Consider the following 20,099-nt stretch of genomic DNA (forward strand, 5'->3'; position numbering starts at 1 on the left):
TCTCTTCTAGAACCCCAGAGACATACCATCTGTTCTAGAACCCTGGAGACCTACAATCTGTTCTAGGACACTGGAGATATACCGTTCCCAGACTCTAGGCTGTTCTCCAGAGCCTTGGGGAGATATTTTGCTGCGGTAAAGTATTGTGGATCTGTTGTCTTGCTGTTCATGTGGAACATTGGAGAGAGAACCTTGGAGATCTGCCACTGACGAATAGATGGACAAATGGCAGGGTTCACCCAGCATTTCAGACCAACAGGAAGGCAGCGCTGCTCCTTCCGGGATCCTGATCTGGAGTCAGGTATGAACGTTCTCCTGCTTCATTAACAGCAGATAGGACCACAGCGCCACCTGCTGTCTCAGGCTTTACAGTGTTCTGTTGCAGCCAGCTGACCAGTTGAGCTAAAGCTCCGCTCACCAGTGGCGTTCCTTTCTGGTTGAGTGTAGAAGACGGCCAATAGGATGAGCCAGCTGCCAGAGGCGGAGCCAAACCAGGAGGTGGAAAGCAAGGTAAGTTCAAATTCCTTTAGAAATATTCTAAAGGAATATTCTCTTCTCTACCCAAAATATGCAGCCCATTCTCACTCTACCCCCAATCAAGTGGCTACCAGTGCCTAAACCCAAACCCCCTGACCCCCCTGTGCCTCACCCCAATCCCAAGGCAGGCATCACCCCATCCAGGTGCGTCTCATACTAACGCTGCAGAGTACCATGCTTTCTAACATCCCACGCACAAGGCGTGTGACAAAGCAAGAGAATGTTATGTCTGAGAATGTGTTGAAATATGGAAGAATACAGTATGAAACATTTGAATCACGCTGTGTGGTGGTGTGCTGTTTGCCGGTTGCAGGTGCAGACATGGGCTCAGTCTCTGGTCTACACTCTGGAGGAGCTAGAATGTAAGATCTGCTACAACCGCTATGACACATGCAGCCGCAAGCCCAAGCTGCTGGGCTGCCTGCACCGCATCTGCGCCAAGTGTCTGAACAAGATGGTGGACATGGGTGAGTGACATTACCGGACCACATGACCACACCAAAGAACTTAAAATGGCTAAGAACTGAAGGTTAATAGGTTGTTCTGTTGCAACATCGTTGCGAACAGCAGATCCGCCATTTTGGCCCGAAGGAGACTACTGTAACGATGCCAGGAAAACGCGACGCCTACAAAGTACCATACAAAACTACCTCTACCCAAATGGCCTGTCTTCTTCTCGGTCATGGTGTGTCTCTCTGTCATGGTTCTGTGATGTTTCCCATAGAGAGCCAAAGTCACGCCCACTTCCAGGTTAGGCAGGGGGTCATTTATCTTCCCATTTATCTTTTGGAAAATGCTCATAAAAATAGTTTTACTTGGTCAAACCAAGCGATTCAGCTTAGAATCAGGAGAGACCATAGAACATTTCACTCGTTACAAAACGTAAGAATTTGTTTTGGTCAGAGTGAAATGTTATATAGTCTCTCCTGATTCTAAATATAGCTGAATTGGTTGGTTTGACCAAGTAAAAGCATAAAAGCATAAGTAAGCATTTTACAAAATGTCTATGGAAAATAAAATAGCGGATCATGGACTGTACATTCGCGGATGAAATCCCTTGGCTTGCATGCTTAACCCAGAAGTGGGTGTGACTTTGGCTCTCTATTGGCACCAGGAGACATATGAGGCCAAAATGGCAGAAAGAAGCACTCCTGTGAAAAAAGCACCAGAGCTTCGTCTCTTGGCTTCTATACTCTTTGAGCACAAACTATTACTCTTGTAACCATAGGCCTATTTGACACAACATTGCCCCCGCCCCGCAATGGGTAATGCACACCTCCGCTGTCAGTTTTCCACTTCACTTGCCGTGATGACGTGATAGGATAGGAATGGCACAGTGTAAAAGCAGTCAGACATGTCATGTGAAATAGGCCTATTGTGTTGCAGAACCATGTTTCTAATGTTATTACACGACGGAATTCTTTCTATTGTGACATCATCTAACCCCGTTTTCATTGGCTTTCAGGGGAGTCGTCGCCCTCCGTCATCAGCTGTCCATTCTGTCGCCATGAGACTCGCGTGCCCGATGAGGAGGTAAGACCCCTCCCCTTTACATCTGAGCAGGAAGTAAGTCTCCTCCCCTTTACACCTGACAAGGAGGTAAGACTCCCCCCCCCCACCCCCACATGAGCACTGCTGCTTCTGGAGATGCATGACTGTATTTTAGCTGCTGTGCTCTGTCTGCTCTGTTTGATACTGTGCACCGTCTTGTTTTTATTACTGTATACTGTCTCTTTTGATTATGTAGCCAGACTGCCGAAGACAAATTTCCATTATTTGTAAATTTAATGGACAATAAAGTTGTCTTATCTTATCTTATATAACAAGCAAAGAAGGCGACCTAAATTTGGTAATACACCCCAAACTTGATCGCTCACACCCTAAAAAAATCACACCCTCTGCTATGTCAAAGACACCGTCCTCCCTCATGAGTCAGTTGGGTTGCATTGATCCTTGGTGCTTCATGTTTTACATCAAGCTTACTCCCGTCTTGATCCTTTATTTTTAGATAGGACTTTGTTACCTGCTGTGAAATCTACTGACTATTCTGCTGTTGTGATTTCCCATCACGCCCCACACATTCTAGATTTGGTTCTTTCACCACCTGTTAATAATAGACAATGGAGGTTTAATACAGGGCTATTAGCTAATGACAAGTTCTGTGATAAAGAATTTGTGTTTTCCTTGAGACTAACAAGAATGAATCAACTTTGCTCTCTTTACTATTATATAAATATATGGGAAACCTTTAAAGCTGCTGGCCTCTCAGCTAAATTGTCATAACTTCATGTGCGATTAACGAATCGCGCCCCCCTCTTGGTCGAATTGCTCAAATGTTGAGCAATGGCGCCCCCTCTTGCGGGGGGTGCCATAAACGCTCAAAATGGGCACTTTTATGCAACCTTTGCACTTTGCAGACAGAATGTACTGTACAGATGCCTACATGTTTTATGTCTTATCTTGTTTTTATGTGGTTTCTTATGTCTGTTTTATACCATGTTTTTCATGTATTCCTTTTTGAATGACCTTGCTTGTGACCAATAAATTACAATGCATTTTAATGTTAATTTCAATGTAACTGGTGAATAAACTACTTGAACTTGATTGGGGGTAATTGCCTGCAGCAAGCACTTGTGTCCCAAAATGTGCTTAAGCGAAGGGTCCGAATCAACTTAAATCATTGGCCTAAGCTGTCTTGGTGACTTTATAACCATTGTATAATTTTTTTTTTTACATCACTACTGTGTGGAATACCTTTGCAAGATGACACTAGATTGTGAAACACAGATTGGATCAAGTAGACAGTCACTGGATAAGTTAGTCATAGTTTGAGTAGGGATTCTCGCTGCATATTGATAAATAAGCCAAGCTAAAGTCTGTCTGTCTATCTGTGGAGGTGTGGCTGATGGAGGACGACCGGCACATCTTGGCTGTTCTGTCGTGTCAAGACCGAGCCCGGAGAGGAGGAGAGATGGTGCTCAGCCCCAACAGTCTGCCCGGTAACATCACTTTTCAATACTTTAACACACTAGTGCATTGGTTCCCAAATTGTGGTCCGCCAGAGAATTGCATTTTTTTTTATTTTATTTTTTAACAGACAACAGATTTTACATAATACACATTAACCCTGAGGAGTAGCCGGATTGGGCCAATTTTCAGAAATATCGCAATATTTGGCAAATATCACAATTTTGAACCTACTTTCAGAGGCTGAAGCAGGCTCAGTTTTAAAGCCAAAGTGAAGTTTCTGTGATCATATGAAACTAGAAGACCTCAGGAATCGATTTGTGCCAATCCTGCCATGCTATTCTGTCAGGAAGGAAGCTAAATAACACTCCAAAGTTAGGCAAAGTTTTGGCGAGGGAAAAAAGGGGTCCTCTTTTTCACAGCCTAATGTTGGCAGGTGTGTGTATCCATTTTGAACCAGCTAGTAGTGTCAATTAGCCTTTCTGCTGCTATTGCATGGTTCAATCAGTGGAAGGGGTCCCTGGGAATTTTGGTTTGGTACGTAATGGTACTTGGACGGAAAAGTTTGGGAACCCCTGTACTAGTGGTTTGCTGACTATGCTCTACAAATAAACTTGCCTTGTAACTGTCTGTCTGTCTGTCTGTCTGTCTGTCTGCAGGTGGAGCAGTGAGGGGGTGTGTGGAAGCCTCTCACAGGTCCTCAGACTGCCTGGTCATCACCATCATGGAGCTGCCCGGGGGGGAGACCCCGTCCTCAGACTCACTGAGCATGCTCCACACGGTGGGGCTGTTCCGGCCTCCCAGCCTCGACTCTCTGCCCTGCAGCCTGAAGTGCCGGGCCTGGACCGACCGCAGCTTCCCACGCTGCCTGCTGGGGGCACTGTGCCTGGTCAGTACTGATAGACACACACCGGTAGAGACACAGACAGACAGAGAAGTAGACAGACTGGTACACAGAGACAGTCATGGCTGTTTTATGGTTACTAGATTATCAGGCCACTATGTGGCCTTCAAATATAGTTTCCTGGGAGTCCGGCCCGGTATTGTGACAGGTTCTAACCCCAGGCTGTGTTCTCCTGTCTGTCTCTCAGGTCTACTTCAGCTCCCTTCCTCTGGGGATCTACCTGCTGATGATCAGTCAGCTGTGGCTCGGCATTATACTCGTCAGCCTGGTTCCCTCCACTCTGCTCCTCTGTGTTCTCTACGGCTTCTGCCAGTGTCTGTACCACGAGGTGCTGGAGAAGCTGGCTGCTCACCGGCCCTGAACACTCCATCCAGAACTGACCCAGAACTGATCACACCAGAACACATTACAAATTATCCAGAACTGATCCAAAACACACCAGAAACATATCCAGAAGTAATCCAAAACACACCAGAAACATATCCAGAAGTAATCCAAAACACACCAGAAACATATTCAGAACTGATCCAAAACACAGCAGAACATATCCAGAACTTATCCAAAACACACCGGAACAGACTGGTGTAGGTACCAGATCTGTTCGGGGTCCTGCACCTACAGATGACCATAAAAACATCACATATTATGATTGGCTGTCCGTCTCAGAACAGGCAATTGTGAGTGAGCACCGGCCAGAATAGTGACGTTAGCTAGATAGCAATTTGTTCAAAGACTGCATTAGCAAACAAGCTAATGAGATCTAACATTAACCACCATTAACTGTTTTAGTTCGCTAATGTTAGATAACGTTAGCTTGCTTGCTAATGTGGATGAATTGCTAGCTAGCTAGCATAGCTAGTTGATTTACCAGCCAGATCAATCCCGGGGAATGTGACCGGCATTGGGGGGGAAACTATTGTCAACAGTCATGCTATGGAGGGACCTTCGTCTTAGCTTGTTGTGTTAGCTTTTTAGCATGAAGCTGTCTGCAGAAGACCTGATACACTGTGTTGCTACCACAATAAACTGGTTGAAGTCTAAAGTGATGCACAAAATGACTGACAAATACAGTATATTGTGATATTGTAGTTTTAGTTGGCTACGGTTAGATATAGATAGATAGATGTTAGCTTGCTTGCTAACGCGGACGCTATCTAGCTAACATAACTGTTTTGGCCGCTGCTCGCTTGTGCTGATAGCGGTTCTCAGACGTACAGCAATCATAATGGTGACGTTGTGATGTCATCTGTACATGCAGGAACCCGAACCGATCTGGTACCTACACCAGAACATATCCAGAACTTAACCGGATCACCACAAGGGTTTGCCCCAGAGCAGTGTCTCAGCCAGAGCGCAGTGAGAGGAAGACTTGAAACAGCCCAATATACTGTAGTTGAGAACCAGGGGCTCTTAAGTGCAACTCCTCAATATTTTCTTAGTCTAATTTATTTAATTTTCCTACTTAAGATAAGTTAAGAACTTCTCAAAATAGGGTCTGAATTAATTCTGGTTTAATCAACTTTAGGCTTACTGCCAGAGGCGAGGCTAGGAGGCAACCCAAAGTGCTTCCATCTACAAAGCTATTGGGTAAAAAAAAACCTGTTTAGATCAACTGGAGCAAAGATGTAAACACTGGCTGCTGTTGGAGAATCTAAAATCTGCTGTTATTTTCAACAGACATGAGACAGAGACCTAGGCTACTTGGCCCTACAGCAAATAAAGCTTTACCTTAAATGTGAATCTTAATGCGAGGTGTAGGGAACCTATGAAGACTTTGAACTAGAACCTACTTGTCTAAAATGTGTGTAAACCTTACAATATTGGTGCACAAATATGCATTAATTGATGCTTAACATAACTAATGCATAGATAATCATCACAGTTAATGTATGACTCGAGCCCACAGACACCCTGAAAATAAAGTGAGTGCAGAAACCGGACTGTCATGAGTTAAGAACTTTATTCACACTTTGCTGGTTCAAACTCAAACAAACATAAAAATATTTTACAAACACAAAGACCCAGACGCATCACGCGCACGCACGCACACAGACAGGAAATAAAAAGTAGACCCTCGTCTCGTCTCGCCTCACTTCTGATAGGTGGAGTGTAGATGGGCTTTGAAGGCTGCAACAGAGAACAGACAGACAGCTGTTACAACTACAACTCCCATCAGCCGCTGCTCCCTCCCTGTCCAACCAGTTTCACACAGAGCAATCAAGAACATGATGAGGAACACGGAACCTGATGAACATTTTATTCTACAAAATTTAGGGTTTCACAAAAAATCTAATTGTGATTATTTGACAGAATCTTGTGATTAAACTGTAATTCATATGACAACTTTTAACTCTCTTTTTTTCTTTTCTTAGTCGAGCTGAAATGTATTATATTTCCGAGTGAAAGGTTGAATGTAGGCGGGACCAGAGACTGGCAGGAATTTGATTGGACAACAGGCCGCTAGAGGCGGAGAAAAACGCTTGAGGAGTTTGACTGGACCGTTCAAAAGTGTGTGCGTCACTAGCGTCAGGACAAACCAACTTTTTATTTGCAATTGCAAATGACAGAAATCCACCGACTGCAACGCTTGTTTGAAAATACTTTTTCGCTTGTTGAGAGCTGAAGGTGGAGCGAAATTTGACCGTGGTGACCCCCTCGTAATTCTCTATGCAGGAAAAACCCTAAAAGCACTTTGAAGGACCAGTCTGTTTTCAAAAACTTTTAATGTCTTGATTTTTATTTTTCAAATTGACAAACTTTCAAGGACCCGTGGGAACCCTATAAATGGTTGCTGGCTGCACAGCCCTAGCCTATACAGTGTTAAAGGAGAACTTTGCAGAAAAACAATGCTGATTTATTTTGCACAGAATCTCACACATATCCAAAAACTGTAAATAGTTTTGCAGACATTCATTTAGTTTGACAGTTATTGAGAGTTGATTTGAGTTAAGCTGTGGACCAGTGATAAATCAGCATTGTTTTTGGGTGAAGATTGGCCTATTTGCCATAAGGCATAGGCATCCACATTCTCCATTTACTGTCGGCAATATGGCAAATAGGCTTATTATCCCTTTAATGGTTCTCAAGTGGTTCTTCTCACCTTCCTGGTCGTCCCAGAGCTCGGCGGCAGCAGTGTTCAGGGGACTGTCGTTGTTTGGTTCTGATGGAAACAGGACACAGGAAGTCAAATCTCTGATGGAGCTACAGCGAGTCAGAACTGAGATCCAACTGGAATGTTCTACAGTCAACTGGTTGGACTGTACCTCCCAGTAGACTAGACTCTGTATGGACAGCAGTATGGAGCGAACGTCATACAGGACAGAGCACTTGTTAAGTTAAGGTAAGTTAAGCTAAGGTACCTCCCAGTAGACTAGACTCTGTATGGACAGCAGTATGGAGCGAACGTCATACAGGACAGAGCACTTGTTAAGTTAAGGTAAGTTAAGCTAAGGTACCTCCCAGTAGACTAGACTCTGTATGGACAGCAGTATGGAGCGAACGTCATACAGGACAGAGCACTTGTTAAGGTAAGTTAAGCTAAGGTACCTCCCAGTAGACTAGACTCTGTATGGACAGCAGTATGGAGCGAACGTCATACAGGACAGAGCACTTGTTAAGTTAAGGTAAGTTAAGGTACCTCCCAGTAGACTAGACTCTGTATGGACAGCAGTATGGAGCGAACGTCATACAGGACAGAGCACTTGTTAAGTTAAGGTAAGTTAAGCTAAGGTACCTCCCAGTAGACTAGACTCTGTATGGACAGCAGTATGGAGCGAACGTCATACAGGACAGAGCACTTGTTAAGTTAAGGTAAGTTAAGGTACCTCCCAGTAGACTAGACTCTGTATGGACAGCAGTATGGAGCGAACGTCATACAGGACAGAGCACTTGTTAAGTTAAGGTAAGTTAAGCTAAGGTACCTCCCAGTAGACTCTGTATGGACAGCAGTATGGAGCGGACGTCGTACAGGACAGAGCACTTGTTAAGTTAAGGTAAGTTAAGGTACCTCCCAGTAGACTCTGTATGGACAGCAGTATGGAGCGAACGTCATACAGGACAGAGCACTTGTTAAGTTAAGGTAAGTTAAGCTAAGGTACCTCCCAGTAGACTCTGTATGGACAGCAGTATGGAGCGAACGTCATACAGGACAGAGCACTTGTTAAGTTAAGGTAAGTTAAGGTACCTCCCAGTAGACTCTGTATGGACAGCAGTATGGAGCGGACGTCGTACAGGGCAGACCACTTGTTAAGTTAAGGTAAGTTAAGCTAAGGTACCTCCCAGTAGACTCTGTATGGACAGCAGTATGGAGCGAACGTCATACAGGACAGAGCACTTGTTAAGTTAAGGTAAGTTAAGGTACCTCCCAGTAGACTCTGTATGGACAGCAGTATGGAGCGGACGTCGTACAGGGCAGAGCACTTGTTAAGTTAAGGTAAGTTAAGGTAAGTTAAGGTACCTCCCAGTAGACTCTGTATGGACAGCAGTATGGAGCGGACGTCGTACAGGACAGAGCACTTGTTAAGTTAAGGTAAGTTAAGGTACCTCCCAGTAGACTCTGTATGGACAGCAGTATGGAGCGGACGTCGTACAGGGCAGACCACTTGTTAAGTTAAGGTAAGTTAAGCTAAGGTACCTCCCAGTAGACTCTGTATGGACAGCAGTATGGAGCGAACGTCATACAGGACAGAGCACTTGTTAAGTTAAGGTAAGTTAAGGTACCTCCCAGTAGACTCTGTATGGACAGCAGTATGGAGCGGACGTCGTACAGGGCAGAGCACTTGTTAAGTTAAGGTAAGTTAAGGTAAGTTAAGGTACCTCCCAGTAGACTCTGTATGGACAGCAGTATGGAGCGGACGTCGTACAGGACAGAGCACTTGTTAAGTTAAGGTAAGTTAAGGTACCTCCCAGTAGACTCTGTATGGACAGCAGTATGGAGCGAACGTCATACAGGACAGAGCACTTGTTAAGTTAAGGTAAGTTAAGGTAAGTTAAGGTACCTCCCAGTAGACTCTGTATGGACAGCAGTATGGAGCGGACGTCGTACAGGACAGAGCACTTGTTAAGTTAAGTTAAGTTAAGGTAAGTTAAGGTACCTCCCAGTAGACTCTGTATGGACAGCAGTATGGAGCGGACGTCGTACAGGGCAGACCACTTGTTAAGTTAAGGTAAGTTAAGGTACCTCCCAGTAGACTCTGTATGGACAGCAGTATGGAGCGGACATCGTACAGGGCAGACCACTTGTCCTTGAGGATGTCCAGGCAGATGAAACCCTGGTCGTCCACGTTGGGGTGGAAACACGGAGAGACAAACATCACCCGAGGGGCTTTGTAGGGGTAACCCCCCGGGAAGTCCAGGGACAGCTTGAACCGCAAGCCCTCATAGACCTGGAGACAAACAGGTCAGAGAGACAGACAGGTCAGAGAGACAAACAAGCCCTCATACACCTGGAGAGAAACAGGTCAGAGAGAGAGAGACAGGTCAGAGAGACAGACAGGTCAGAGAGACAAACAAGCCCTCATACACATGGAGAGAAACAGGTCAGAGAGACAGACAAGTCAGAGAGACAGACAAGCCCTCATACACCTGGAGAGAGACAGGTCAGAGAGACAGACAGGTCAGAGAGACAAACAGGTCAGAGAGACAGACAAGCCCTCATACACCTGGAGACAGACAAGTCAGAGACAGACAAGCCCTCATACACCTGGAGACAAACAGGTCAGAGAGACAGACAAGTCAGAGAGACAAACAAGCCCTCATACACCTGGAGACAAACAGGTCAGAGAGACAAACAAGTCAGAGAGACAGACAAGCCCTCATACACCTGGAGAGAAACAGGTCAGAGAGACCGACAGGTCAGAGAGACAGACAGGTCAGAGAGACAGACAGGTCAGAGAGACAGACAGGTCAGAGAGAGAGACAGGTCAGAGAGACAGACAGGTCAGAGAGACAGACAGGTCAGAGAGACAGACAGGTCAGAGAGAGAGACAGGTCAGAGAGACAGACAGGTCAGAGAGACAGACAGGTCAGAGAGACAGACAGGTCAGAGAGACAGACAGGTCAGAGAGACAGACAGGGCGTTGTATGTTTCTAGACCAGAACAGTGCCGCGTCATTAAGCATCAAGGCCGCGCCCCTTTTTAGGGGAAACCCACCATAGGAAAAGACTGTACAAGTAGCCGAAAACACTTCAAACAAACTATTTAAACTGGTTTAATTTGAGAGAGATGTGCTGTGTTGTTGGTTTCACTAACAATGAATAAAGAAATAGAGTCAATGTGGATGATGCATGTACAGTAACCAGGTGGAAGCTCATCAGTGGGCTGGATACAGAGTTCATATGAGGCGTAAAGTATTATTGCCGATGTATCTTGCTATGGAGTTGAAATTATTCAGAGAGAGTAGCAGCATCCACACCTTTAAGGGGCTCAGAACCCAGCAAAACTGCGACCACATTTAAACCCTTTTGTTTCATGTGTTTGTTTTTGTATATGTATATCCCTGAAAGTCTAATGTCTACCTTAGTCAATGTCTCTTCTTTTTGTTTATTTGCACACCCCTGAAAGTCAAATGCCTCCTGTCTGCCTGTATATGTATGTCTCCTTTTTACTTATACACTATACTTTACCCCATATGTATGTATGTTACTCACATCGTATCCCTGTCAGTTGCCCTATGTATGCACTAATTTTTCTATTTCTTGTTTTTTTTTTAACTCTTGCACTTTACTTCTACCTGTCGAGGGACTACGGATGGAAATTAGCTAAGGCTACAATCCGGCACATTTACATGCAAATGTTCATAAATGATGCACTGTCCCTATGAAATAAATAAATAAATAAATAAATAAATAAATAAATATATACATTTTCATGGTGTCTATGGCGCATTTTGGGTCAATCCAGCATGGGCTCTTTTTAATGCGTGGAAAAAAGCAGTTTTATGATCATCTCCTTTCAAATTCACACTCGATGTCTTAATGCACGCTATATGTCTCGCTCTCTCTCTGGTGTCCCTCTCTCTCTGCCTGTCTCTTTCTCAGAGAGAGAGGGAGCGAGAGTGAGAGCGCTCCCGTTATTCTGAATTCTCCTCCCTTCTCCTCGCAAAACACCTTGAGCAAAAAGCAAAAAAAAATCGGCGCAGCTCGGCGTGCAGCTCCTCGAAAATGTGACTCGGCGGCGTCAACGCGGACGTGACGTGACCAGCACGAGAGCTGTGATTTGGCCATTGCCTCGGGCCGCGCACATATCCGCTGACGTACTTGTTGTGAGGAATGAGGAAATGCAATTTCCTCATTTAACAGTGCTTGTGCCGCATCTAGCAAAGCCTTCTGCAGGCTCACCGGAATGAGTTTTGAAATGGACATGATTGCAAGTTCTTGGTAAACAACACGATAGCGTCATATGTAATGGACACGAGTGCACCACAACGCGCCGAGTTACGTTCGAGTATGCACAGTCTGGCTGTCGCCGCTAGTCGGCGGCAAGGCTCCAAGTCAGAACCCTGTCAGTGCCTTTAGGCTGGATCAACAGTGTGGTGCTAATTTGCATATCATTATATAGACTACAGTGACAGGCAGGCAGGCAGTACCGTTCCCTGAGCTCCGTCGATGGTCCCGATCCATCTGAACAGGTTGTCCGACTCCGGAAACGCAGAGATGCCTTTGTCACCTGACATCTGCAGGACATACACACACATTACTGACTCGCACACACAAACGTATAACTACTACTGACATATGATACACACACACACACTAGGGCTGCAACAAAAAATTGATACAATTTAAGAATGAAATTTGTTGGCAAATATATATATATATACACACACACACACACGATATCAATAATGAGTTAGAGTCTCACCATCAGAGTCATTAGCTCCTGCTGCAGCCTGCGGGGACACGGATACACACACACCATTAGACCTGTCTGTCGATCTGTCTGTGAGTCAGTCAGTCAGTACTGTGTGTGTGCGGTGAATGGTGATACCGGTTTGTCAGTAGTGTTTGTGGTGATACCCGTCTGTCAGTAGTGTTTGTGGTGATACCCGTCTGTCAGTAGTGTTTGTGGTGATACCTGTCTGTCAGTAGTGTTTTTGGTGATACCGGTCTGTCTATAGTGTGTGGTGATACCTAACTGTCTGTAGTGTGTGTGGTGATACCTGTCTGGCTGTCTGTCAGTAGTGTCTGTGGTGATAGGGGTTAGGGCTAACGTACCGTTTAGACACGGAGCCTCTGGCGGCGCTGCCTCCGCTGTCAGAGCCCTTCAGGGCGGCAGGAGCGTTGGCTGTGGCCGGGTCCAGGTTCTGAGAAGCCATCACTGCTAGCTCGTTAGCACTGAGGACCGTTAGGAAAGGAAGTACACATTTATTTATATAGCATGTTTCAAAACCTAGCTTCCAAAGTGCTGCACACAAACAAAAAAACAAGATGGCCAAACAAACGATGACATTTAACAACACAACAACAACAACAAGGTGAACTATGAGTCTGACTCTGCTCTTATCTGGCCTTCAGCTTTGTGGCCTACTTTCTTTACCTCGTGTTGCTACTGCTGTGTGTGTGTGTGTGTGTGTGTGTGTGTGTGTGTGTGTGTGTGTGTGTGTGTTCGCACTGCTGTGTTTCCCCCTGGGATGAAAGTTCAAGATAATTGTATTTGTGCCGAAGGAAATGTGTCTTTGACATACAGGAGGCTGTCACATGATACATACAGGACAACAGTTACTGCTAGGGCTGACCCCAAACAATTGAGCTTCGAAGCTTCAATCGTTGCCATGGTAATCAACGCTCAAATCAGCAATCGACTTCCAACTCGTAAATGTAGTTTATGCCTCCGAGTGTATTTTTTTGCCCCAAATAATCTGGCAACAAGATATGCAAGTGAGACAATGCAGGATCCCCCTGCAATGGATCTCCTCCACGAAACCAAACAACCCGTTTGGTTAATCAGCAGATTGTTTCCACAAGTGCTGATCAGATAGTCAGATTTTGGATAAGAATAGACCAGCCTGAAAATAGTTGTTGTTAGCTATCCTCGTGGATATTTCAGTGGTGAAGTTAGTTGGATAGGGTGATACTCTGGGCCAGATCTGACTCGCCACTCGGCATGATATGACTTGAGCTGTCCTCTATTGGGCTCTCTCGATTCATCCCGGTCCGTCCGTGCTTACTGGGCTGGCTTCCATAGGGAGATTATTATATCTTCGAAACGACCCCCCTCCCCCTTATGGAACTAGCGTTATGTGAGTGTGACGCTGATTCAGACTGGAACGGAGAACAGCGGAACATACTGGGCTAGCTCTAAACCACATACACACTCATACATTTGACTCCCTACTGCCCACTGGTGAATGTATTGCTTAACATGATACCAACGTGAAAGACGCATGGAAGTATGTGAGCAGTGACGACAATAACGTTTGAAACGGATGCATCTATTTAGTATGAAAATAAGAGTATAAATGAGCCATAACTTGACAGACATACAGTCAAAGGCATCACAAATCAAAATCGCGTACATGATCACTCAAGCATAAAAACAGATCGCTATTAGGTCCAAGCCAAGCATAACAACACAAGGAAGACTTTCTTTTTTTAAGAAGACGGTTGGTCCTCAGCGTGACCGTCTTCAAACCAGCCAGAGTAGCCAGACTGAGCTGCTCCACAGCCTGGGACCACATTCAGTCCCTTCACACTACTGTCTGTCTGTTAGCATTACCAGGATTATATCTGCTTTGTGTTCTCTGGTTAGCATTGTCGTTAGCTAACAGTATGAGCTAGCTTCTCAGCTAACGTTAGCAAGGAGCTGCGGCGGCAGATAACAGTCTGTCAGCAGAAAAAGGGTACGTCAGCTCATAGCTTCATGTTCATGCTAGCTACCCGCAGTTAGCTAACAGTATGAGCATACCTCTCCGTTAGCGTCAAGCTAGTTAGCTCAAGCTAACTGTTAGCTCTGGATGTTAGCCTGCTAGCTGTATATTAGCTCAGTTGCTCAGTTGAAACAGGATGAAGTCAAAAGTTAATAACAGCTCATAATCTCACAGTGGATAACGTTACCGTGTGAAGGTTAGCAGTAAACTTGCGTGTGTGTGTGCGCGCGTGGGACTTGCCTGTAATGGTTGTGTGTGGGAGACTTGCCTGTAATGGTTGTATGTGGGAGCGTCTCTCGAGCTGATCTGATTCAAACTAACCATCCTCCCGCCCCCCGGTTTAAACCGGGTCGTTCTCCAGCCGCTCGGCCAATCAACTGCCAGCTTTAAAAAACAAACCACTGCGTCACAACCAATAGGAAGGACCAGAGCCGTGGGGTGGGTGGTGAGAGAAGTTCAGGACATGACGTATGCAGGCATTGAAGAGTGGGAGCGTCACCCACATTAATGTATTATACATTATATTTATATATCGTTAGGCATCTCGTGGCTATGCGTGCTCGATGCCTATTCTCGGCCTCGCCTGCCCTATTGGCGCGCAGCGGGTGTGTGTTGCTCACTAAATGTTATTGCATCACTGATGTCACAATGCCTTGTGTGTGTGTGCCCCATTATGATATCACTGATGACATCATCAGTGTGTGTGTGCCCCCCTATGACATCACTGATCAGTCTTGTCACAATGCCTCTTTGTGTGTATGTGTGTGCACGCCCTTCTAACTTTTGACATCATCACTGATGACATTATTACTGATGACATCACATCATTAGCTAATTAGCCTAAAATCCGGCTCCCTCAGGTCACCTGCACGGTTGCCCTTTAAAAACACACCTTGAAGGTTTCAGCCTGATGATCACACGTAAAACGACATAGCTGTGGCCGAACACAGAACTTGAAACATCGCCCACATACTCGATTTTATATAGGCCTACTAGGGATCTCGTGCGTGCTCAATTCCTAGGCTCGCCCGTCCTGTAGCTCGCCGAGCTGGCCCTGCAGCTCACATTCGCAGCTCGGCTGCTGTGTGGCCAATGGGACCAGCATCACTGATGATGTCAGATTTCTGACATCACTGATGATGTCATCAGTGGGATTTATGACATCACTGGTGATGTCACAGTGTGAGTTATGACATCACTGATGATGTCACAGTGAAATTTATGACATCACTGATGATGTCGCAGTAATCATCACTGAACCTTGTGTGTGTGAGTAATTCACTGATGATGTCACATCACAGAGCCCAGACAGACAGAGCCGTAGCTCCCATTTACTGATGATGATGATAGATATAATGGTCGACATTTTGAAGAAATATCAATTAATGGATCTAACAATAGTATTGTTATGTTGTGTTTTAGGAGTTTGTTTCCATACAGACCTTTTGTGGGACTTAGCACAATATGAAAAAATACCATTTTAACATCTCCCCGTTTCAAAATGTGAAAATCAAACACATTAAGAAAATAAAGAAAATAAAACACAAAAACAGGATAGACAATAACAAACTGTATGAGGGACAGACAAACTTAATATGCCACTTATTTATTATTTATTTTACTTTTATTTTATTCATTACTTATTTATTACCAAGTGAAGTTAGAAGCAAAGTCATTGAGATAATAAAATATCTCTTGAAAGGCACGTTAGAAGCTAAAGGGGTGACAATAAACGAAAAAGGATGTCAGTCAGACTGAATGGAACAAGAACGTAATTTACATTAAAAAAATGAATCATCAGTTGGGAGTGCACAGTGGTTATGTATTTATCTTGTTATCACTTGGTTTTATTCATTGAATTATGACAATTGTATTTATTGTTTTGATGGTAGAAATATTAGAGAGAGAGGGGAGCTCAGTCCAGTGGGTGGCGGCAATGTACCATCGACCAACTGCCAATCAAACCAAAGAAGAAGAACCGGTCAAGCAAACGTCACGTGCGTTAGTTCAATCAAAGCGCTTTGAAGGCAAGATAATTCTAGTAGTTTTTGTTAACTACACTGCCGCCATTTTGGCCTACCCCCCCCCCCCCCGCGCCTCCTTGGCCAATAAACCAACAGGCACAGAACCTTGACAGCCAATCAGCTGTCTCCTTCAGGCCAAAATGGCGGGTTTGGTGTGCGCTGCTGTTGTACTGGTATCACTTGTTATCAATGTAAGTTCTTTGGTTCAATAAATCGTGCCGGAAACTTTGAAAGAAGAAGGACGTCACGTGACATACCACCCCCGGAAGCGGTCTTGGTGTGTTTGGCTTGCTTGCGGACAGTTGTAAAGATGAACGCGCCTCCAGCATTCGAGTCGTTCCTGCTGTTTGAAGGAGAGAAGAAGATCTGCATCACCAAAGACACCAAGGTGCCCAACGCCTGCCTGTTTACCCTCAACAAGGAGGATCACACCCTGGGCAACATCATCAGATCGTAAGCTAACAGCTAGCCTCAGGGCTAACGTTAACAACAAAACCCCATGTGCAAGGTTTCCCTGTGACGATTTTTTTCTGATGAAAAAAAAAAAAACGCATACAAAAAACAGACTGTACAAACACCTTTACAATGCGTTAGCTAGCTGCCTGTTCAACCTTAGCCCCATAAGTGACCCTACTACTGTACTCCGCATAGTATACACTCGTGCAGTACTCGGGTCACATAGCCTTCCATAAGGCAATAGGGGGGAACTGTAGGGGGGCTGTTCAAAACGCTCTCCTACCCGTCTCCGACGTCCCATTGCAGATCAGAAGATATGATAATCCTCCTACGGAAGCCAGTAATTTAGCCGGGGCGGTTGAAATGATACTGCTGCGTGAAACAACGTTTGAAAGCAGTCTTTCCACAGCCTGTGCTGAATTTACAGCAGGGTGTGTTTGATCTCACTATCATGGTGCACTGCTTGCACGCTGTGATCAATCAATGCAGTCATATGGAGATGGCGGCTCATTGATCAAATCATCAAATCATCAAATTGGCTGCTGCCATCTTGGTTTTCAAGATCAGGGCTTTCCCAGGCTCCGCCTGCTATTGGTGGTGATGTCGCATTGCACAGCAGTGACATCACAGTAGAGTGATGTATGTCGTTCTCTGTGTTGTTGCAGGCAGCTGTTGAAGGACCCTCAGGTTCTGTTTGCGGGCTATAAGGTTCCTCACCCTCTGGAGCATAAGATCGTGATCCGGGTCCAGACCACACCAGACTACAGCCCACAGGTGGGTCTGATCCAGCTAACTTCCTGTTCAGCACACTGAAGTCACACCAGCAGCTTTTCCACTAACCTGGTGAAACTTCCTGATATTACAATGTAACCGGCCAATCAGGGACTGAATCACATTTACACACAAAACAATAATGACATTTCCCGAAGCAACGAGCGGTAATGTTAACGTTAGTAGAGTAAACACAGCCATAAGTGCAGTTATTGCAGAAACGGACTCTATTGATAGTATTGTTACATCCCCATAAGGCCACCTTGGTAGGAAAATAACAGGTGATTGTAATCAATTAACAGGTGATTACAATCAAATGACACAAACAGCCAATGAGCTGTGTGTAATGTAGCGCCATATCAGAGCATGTGAGCGGAGCGGCGCGTGGAGCGAGCGGGGGGATTTTGGCTTGAGCGGGGACCAGAGTGCTACCGGAGCGAAAGTCTGAGCGGCACCGATCACCCGCTCAGTCCCGCTCCAGTTTCGATCACAACATGTTCGAAACAGAATGCGTCGGTGCGTGGCCATGTGCACGGCCACTATTTTCTTGCCAGCTGCTGCGAGACGAGAAGGAAGAGAAACGGAACATGCAACTCTGCTGAGCTCATGTTATTTGTAGTGAGCAATGCCCATTGCCCAGGCGTTTAAACGCAAATTAAAACACCCTGGCCTTTTTATCAGTTTTATCGAGCGGGGAGCAGACCGCTATGGGAGCGAGGAGCGGTAATTATCACCGCTCCGGGAGCGAGGAGCGGTAATTATCACCGCTCCGCTCCGCTCACATGCTCTGCGCCATATTGATGGGAATGGGGTAATTTTCTGTAAATTGAGCAAATTTGCATATTTAAACATAACATTTCAGAAAACTTGTAATACAACAAAAATTGCCTTCATGTAAGTAATCAACTGGTGAAGTTTCACAATATGTATTAGTTAAAAATGTAACCCTATTCACTGGAATTGGGGGCTCCCTCTTGGGATGCCATCGTGGATTTGTCAATAAATAATTAACTGATGGCAATTAGGTTGAATATTAATTGACAAACCGTTTTTGTGCAGTGGCCATATTAGATTTGGCGCCATGGCAACGCCAGGGGTCGCAGGCTCGGGTGCTCTGGCTAAATCAAGTTAGCATACTCTGGGCTACATCTGAGCCAAATTTGGTGCTTTTGCACAAAAATCTCCCTAAGGGTCTGGACTATTTGTCATTATTACAGAAGATCAGATAATTAGCACCAATTTAAGGTGAAGTAGTTGCATCATATTTGATTGTATATGAAAAATGAATGTACGTTTACTGTGAAATAACTTTGCAATATCTGACTCAAAGCCTCATTCACATTGAACAGTAAATACTGTAACTTAAATATCTGGAAATATATCTGTATAAGCCTTGTTTATGATCCTGTGTGGCTTATTTATACATATATATATATATACATAATTTCATACGTATTTAAAATACACTTTACACCACACTTATTGTATAGTAGTTGATAGAAAATTGTGTTTAATTTTGTGTTATGTTTAAATGTACCCGTGCCTTGTCTGTTTTAACTTGTGCATACCTTTTTTCCTGTATGCAAGTACATTGAGAGCAACGCTAACCAGAGTCAAATTCCTTGTGTGTATATACTTGGCCAATAAAGGGGATTCTGAAATATTCCAACCAACCAATCATGTCTGTTCTGTTGGAGGAAGGGGGGGGGGGGTCGAATCGAGGATTTATTATTTTGTGACACCCCTCCCTACATGCTAGTTCAGGTTATGCTAGCTCAGGGTATGCTAACTCAGGGTATGCTAACTGTCCACAGGAGGCATTCACCAACGCCATCACAGATCTGATCAGCGAGCTGTCGCTGCTGGAAGAACGCTTCCGGGTCGCCATCAGGGACAAACAGGAAGGGATCGAGTGATGCGCCTGATGTAATTTCCTGTTTGTCGCTATTAGCTTTAGCATCATGTGACTCTGTTCTGTTTATTTTTTCACACCTGTTCAATAAAAGCCTATGGAAGGAAACGGTCTCGTTTTAGTCCAGGCATTTTACACAAATATGTGGGTCAACCTCACACTAATTGCAACAAAACCAAACTCAACTGATTTTGTATCCTCAATATGTCCTCAATGAAGGAAAAAGTGTTAAGGAAATGTATGAAGGGAAAGTTTTGAAAATGACCTAAATATGATGGAAGCCTATGGAAGCCTTTTTTTTTTTTTTTTATGTGCCATAAATCTCATCACTTATATCCTGTATGTGTTTTTTGCTTCAAGGAGAATAAATAAATAAAATAAAAAATAAAAAAAAATGTTAAAGAAATAAAAAAAATGTTTTTGGTAGCATCATATGGGTCATTTTCAAAGATTTCCCTTCATACATTTCCTTAACACTTTTTTTCCTTCATTGAGGACATATTGAGGATACAAAATCAGTTGAGTTTGGTTTTGTTGCAATTAGTGTGAGGTCAAGTGACATTTTTACTGGACTATTTCTGTGACAGAAAAATCTTTCAACTGGTAGAAGTTCTTCACTTTAATTAAGAGTTTATCAAACATATTGGATTAAGATTTTTTAA

General features: G+C 44.5%; 3 protein-coding genes across 7 annotated transcripts; 2 read left to right on the top strand and 1 right to left on the bottom strand.

The window, feature by feature from the left end:
• Window positions 1-462: 462 nt before the first annotated feature.
• LOC310798440 (E3 ubiquitin-protein ligase RNF182) lies at window positions 463-4,769 on the top strand (the record flags this gene model as incomplete). Its single annotated transcript, XM_083660987.1, has 6 exons — window positions 463-510; window positions 851-1,004; window positions 2,003-2,070; window positions 3,434-3,536; window positions 4,164-4,393; window positions 4,596-4,769. The coding sequence occupies 6 exons, from the start codon at window positions 463-465 to the stop codon at window positions 4,767-4,769; spliced, it is 777 nt and encodes a 258-aa protein (XP_083517113.1).
• Window positions 4,770-6,360: 1,591 nt separating this feature from the next.
• Window positions 6,361-17,059, bottom strand: ube2c (ubiquitin-conjugating enzyme E2C). 5 transcript variants are annotated; one of them, XM_083660710.1, is made up of 7 exons: window positions 17,038-17,059; window positions 12,623-12,742; window positions 12,270-12,297; window positions 11,995-12,081; window positions 9,588-9,792; window positions 7,509-7,568; window positions 6,361-6,535 (listed from the first exon to the last, which is right to left on the bottom strand). In XM_083660710.1, exons 2-7 carry the CDS (start codon window positions 12,721-12,723, stop codon window positions 6,498-6,500), a joined length of 519 nt encoding a protein of 172 aa, XP_083516836.1. In that variant the 5' UTR covers window positions 12,724-12,742; window positions 17,038-17,059; the 3' UTR covers window positions 6,361-6,497. The 5 variants fall into 5 exon arrangements, with proteins under 5 accessions (XP_083516836.1, XP_083516833.1, XP_083516834.1 ...); XM_083660707.1 differs by lacking the exon at window positions 17,038-17,059 and adding an exon at window positions 14,543-14,629; XM_083660708.1 differs by lacking the exon at window positions 17,038-17,059 and adding an exon at window positions 14,515-14,543.
• Window positions 16,555-19,539, top strand: polr2j (RNA polymerase II subunit J). Its single transcript, XM_083660712.1, has 3 exons — window positions 16,555-16,751; window positions 17,420-17,528; window positions 19,340-19,539. The coding sequence occupies exons 1-3, from the start codon at window positions 16,609-16,611 to the stop codon at window positions 19,439-19,441; spliced, it is 354 nt and encodes a 117-aa protein (XP_083516838.1). The 5' UTR covers window positions 16,555-16,608; the 3' UTR covers window positions 19,442-19,539.
• Window positions 19,540-20,099: the final 560 nt, after the last annotated feature.

Source organism: Poromitra crassiceps, assembly GCF_964638095.1.
Source record: "Poromitra crassiceps genome assembly, chromosome: 25".
Classification (NCBI taxonomy): Eukaryota; Metazoa; Chordata; class Actinopteri; order Beryciformes; family Melamphaidae; genus Poromitra; species Poromitra crassiceps.